We start from the raw sequence: 4,897 nt of genomic DNA, 5'->3' as shown, positions 1-4,897 counted from the left end.
AGAGGAGAAACTGGCAAGAGCTCTGTAAGACTGTCGTGGTTTAACCCCAGCCAGCCAGCAACTAAGCCCCACACAGCCGCTCGCTCACTCCCCCACCAGTGGGATGGGGGAGAGAATTGGAAGGGTAAAAGGGGAAAACTCGTGGGTTGAGATAAGAACAGTTTGATAACTTAAAGTAAAGTAAAAAATAGAACAGTAGTCATAGTAATAATAACAATAATAATAAAAACAAATAATAACTATACAATAATAATACAAAGCAAGTGATACATTGTACAATTGCTCACTACCCACCGACCGATGCCCAGCCCGTCCCCAAGCAGCGATCGCTGCCCCCCGGGCAACTCCCCCAGTTTATATACTGTGAATGCTGTCATGTGGTATGGCATAGCCCCTTGGCCAGTCGGGGTCAGCCGTCCTGGCTGTGCCCCCTCCCAGCTTCTTGTGCACCCGGCAGAGCAGGGGAAGCTGAAAAGTCCTTGACCAGTGTGAGCGCCACTTAGCAACTACTTAGCACTGCTTAGCAAGAACCAAAGCATCAGTGTGTTATCGACATATTGTTCTCATCCTAAACCCAAAACACTGCCCCATACCGGCTACCGAGAAGAAAATTAACTCTATCTGAGCCGAAACCAGGACAAAGACAATTCAGGGAAGACTCATTTGACACAACCATTATGCCACTCGTATTATTGCTATTAAAAGCCTTGACTCATCACAAAATGTACTTTGCTACAGATGCAATTAAATAATGGACAAAATATTTTAGTACCAACAAGGAAACAAGTTCACATTTAACATGGATTATTTCACATTTTTCTAACAGGACAGTTAATTCAGAGTCAGCTCTTTGAGCATGGTAAATAACTTAGCCAAAAAATAAATTAACCAATAATGTTTGTATATACAAAAGAGAACAACTGGTAAAACTTAATCACAGTTGCTGCTCAACAGCAATTATCTCAAAGATGAACCTCTGGTCATATGTGACAACTAAGATGGCAATCCAGCTGGTTCATATAACAAAACAGTGTGGCTACTATAGACTAAAATTAAATTCTGTAGTTCCTTGACTATAAAATCACTCGTGCTGCTGTCCTTATCTCTTGGCTCTGCTCTTGTTCTGAAACAGCATGGGGCGGGGGGGGATTTTATCCTGTCAGGATTTCGTGATAGTGTTTGCGGTCACCGGAAATCTGTACGAGAGAGAAAAAGTCCCGCTTAGCAGCAGGAGGATGACAGCTACAATCCCGATAGGAATGGCAGCACCAGCTTCCTGTGCCGCTGGGCTGGAGGGCATGTAGTAAGAAGGAGGAAAAGCGATGCTCTGGTTGTGCGTTACAGAATAGAAATTCCAGCTCACGGGAATCAGGACGCACAGACCAGCCAATATGTAGAAGAAGCCACCCACCAGGAAGAAACGGGTAATGAGAGTTTTCTGAGCAATTCCCATATAAACATTTCTCAGTGCAAATATTGTGGCAATCAGTCCCAGCAAGCCCACGCACATGGCGATCAACAGGAGACCCTGGGCAGCATAAATTTCCGGGGGGATGGAGGAGTCATAGCCACTGAATTTATGGCAGAACTGTTCTTTATAGCCAGGCGAGACGTGAAGGTAACTGATGAAGCAGACTTTCCAAATCCCCACCCAGGCAATGCCAGAGGAGATGATGGTGGTGTTGTCCACGTGCCATACTCTCCATTCCACAATTCCCATTGAAACGGTGCACAGGATCCAGCCTACCGTACCCAGAGCGAAGGCGGCGAGCTGGAGGTGCGAGGTGCTGACCAGGGAGCTCATCCTCTGGAGGCCTTCTACTCTGTTGCAGCCACGGTTGCCATGTGGAGAAAGAGAGGCACTGGAAAGAAACACAGCATAAAATTGCAAAGGCCACTATGTGTGTGAACAGGTGAACCTGTTTGTTAGTGAAAAAGCAGGAGAGAATACGTGTACAGAGAGAGGATGGTAGTCATCTTTCCCCAACTGTAGTGATTTGTTGAAGTCCAATGCCCATAGACAGATAACATCTAAGCTTTAATTCTGTATATTTCATAGTATCACAAGAAGAAGAAAGGGTCTCTGATTAGCTCCCATTACAATCTCCATTTTACATTCCTAAAAGGGAAATTCACATCTTTTTCCAAGTTATTTTCTTCCTTGGTAATTAACCATTATGTTCAAAGGTCCTTATACATATTACATGTCATCAGGAGCCCTAGTGTTACTGGCTGGTAGAAACTAAACCTGACAAAATCCTCGGGATCCTGCAAGAGATCCTACAAAGCAGCCGCAGAAGCCACGCTCCTCTCCCCTGGCAGCTGTGGTTTCGGTGCAGCAGCCCAACCTGAACAGACTTCTGCTTCTGTGCTGCCCTTACTGAGAGCTGCTGGGACCAGCGTTAGACAGAAAATGCCGTAGTTCAGAGGCATGAACAAATCCAGGCCACAAAGTCTAATAACGATCACTGAACTTTGACTGTTTTTAGATTATTTAACCATGAATGCATTAGCAGAAATACTTGAATGAATCAGAAATATAGTGCTCTCTGCAGGGGCTGGAGCCTGGATGTGCTACCATGGGTTTCCTAGCTTCAAACTTTAACTGAGATTTCTTTAGTGTTTTACCTTCACAAATCATTCGTTCATAACCTGCCCAGCTTCTCCAGTTCAAATCATCCTAATGCTGTTGTGGAAAAGATTTTAGTCATTTAGCCTAGCAAAAGATTTTTGGTTTGTTTGCTGGCTGTACATTCTGAGTGCAATTTAAGGTTTTATTCTAATTAAAAAAAAAAAATCTGTTAATTTATTTCCCACATCTTTCATACAACCTTCTGAACAATTACAGGAATGATTTGTGATCAGGGAAGACATGGCCTTGATTTTATTGTGTAGATCTCAAAGGTTCTAGGGATCTTTATATTTTATGAGTTACCTAAAATAACTTTTCTGCTGCTCCCGTTGCATTCAAGACAGAAGAAATACTGTACCAAGTTCACTCTAATGAGAAGAAGATAGATCTGCAACTATGTTTTGTTACTAAAGCAATAACTTTTCTATTTACTTATCTTAACAGATTCAGTGATAAAATCCAGTTGCAAAAATCCAGCTGTGGAAATATTAAATAAAAAATACCTTCATAACAATATGGCCTTAAGCAAACACTTTCCATCTTCTCAGACGGGTGCCCACTATATACTTACTTCAGACCCAAAGCTGATGCCAGTGATAAGAGGATGGGACAGAGTGGGTTTTGACACCAGCCAAACATGGCAGCATCTGCAATTTTGTCATTTTGGCCTCCCAGTTCACTTATGTATCTCTGCTAGGACTGATTTTCTCTGGGACATATTAAGCTCCGTTATTGCAAATGTACATTTAACCATTTCTTGCATGGAGGAAATTGCTCCAGAATAGCCTCCTGTGTTTTTATCTACTTAAAACAAAACCAATTTGTAAATGCTATCTCAATCTGCTACGTTATTTACAAAGTGATTATAACCCCCCCTATCTAATTAACAGTTGTTACCAGCCATACAGCGTAGTCCCCCACTGGAAACGATGAAGGGTTTTCTTTCTGTCCCCGTTCCACATCAAAACAGCGTCATTTCTGTACGTGTCTGGTGATGGGAGGATGCTAGACAGAAAAGAGCGCGATCAAAGGAGTCCTGCGCTGACTCCCTTCTGCATGTTTGAATCAGTTGAGCGCACAGAGGCCAAACCTGAACCATATCAAAATACCATTTTGTGCAGAGCCCGTATTTCTGTAACGCTTCTCGTCTACATCATAAACATTCATTTAAACAACTTGCTGATATCAAGGTCACAGAAGATAGGCAAGCAGGCCGATCCGTGTCACTGAGAGCTGTTCAGAGTATGGTATCAGTACGTATCTTCATGGATTGAATTTACTCACCTGTCTTCCCGCAGAATTAAATGAGATCGTATCCATGATTACCGAGCCCTCTATCAAACCTTCACATGCTAAGTTACTTAGAATGGCGTTCAGAAGTGAATTATAAAATTAAAAATTAGGAAAAGACCTTTTTTTCCCGTGAGACTCTCAAAAAACACACAACAAGCAAACACGCAGGATGAAAGAATTCAAGGCTTATAAAAGAACTCTGAAAACATTGGAGAACAACCAGCTAACAAAGCTGAGCTTTAGATGAGGTACCAAATGTCTAGACACAACAAATTGCTTAGGTGGGAAATGATTCATTTTGGCTCATTTCTCCACACCCTGCCCACTGGAACTTTTTTGATCTAACCTGATCGTACTGACTGACTTAGAGAATCTGAATCTGAATTCTCTCAGTGCCAGGAGGCACACAAGGCGCGAACATCGTTCTTCCACTTCGATCGGTCTGCGGCTGCGTGCTCTGGAGCCCCAAGGGCCACAGCGCAGTCTTCTGTTGTTTTTTTCCTCAAGACATGACCGATCCAGTTCCATCTCCTCCTCCTCACTTCATTACTGATTTTCTCCATCTCCGCCATTTCGGGTTTTTTTTGAAAGTTGATGCTCGTCGTTTCTGCAACTTTTTTTTTTTTTTTTTCTGGGAGGAGGTAGTTGGCCTCCTGCCCAGCCCCCACGACTTGGAGGGCCAGTGGTTTTTCTGTCAGGGTGGCCTTCCCTTAGGCTGCGTTGGTTTGTGGCACCTTCTTCAATTTTATCCGGTGCACCCTCCAGAGAGGGATCCCCTATCCACCACCCAGGGGACGCGCCTTCTAGCCGTGCAGCCCCAGCCGAAGGGACTTAGAGAAAAATCAAGGTGAAAAAGTACTTTTGAGATCGATGATGAAACTGAGTTACAGTTATCATATTTGCCTGTTTTGGAAAATCAGACAGAAGCCTGTATTTACGACCTCTTGTTGTTGAGATTCAGCAAGAAAACAA

At 43.3% G+C, this 4,897-nt stretch overlaps 1 protein-coding gene across 1 annotated transcript; it reads right to left on the bottom strand.

The window, feature by feature from the left end:
* Nucleotides 1–1,159: 1,159 nt before the first annotated feature.
* CLDN34 (claudin 34) lies at nt 1,160–1,804 on the bottom strand (the record flags this gene model as incomplete). Its single annotated transcript, XM_082303990.1, has 1 exon — nt 1,160–1,804. The coding sequence occupies one exon, from the start codon at nt 1,802–1,804 to the stop codon at nt 1,160–1,162; it is 645 nt and encodes a 214-aa protein (XP_082160116.1).
* Between the last annotated feature and the right edge of the window lie 3,093 nt (nt 1,805–4,897).

This window comes from Platalea leucorodia (assembly GCF_965183815.1).
Source record: "Platalea leucorodia genome assembly, chromosome: 2".
In the NCBI taxonomy this organism is placed as follows: Eukaryota; Metazoa; Chordata; class Aves; order Pelecaniformes; family Threskiornithidae; genus Platalea; species Platalea leucorodia.
The sequence above is the reverse complement of the archived record's forward strand: the minus strand, read 5'-3'. Positions and strand labels throughout refer to the sequence as shown.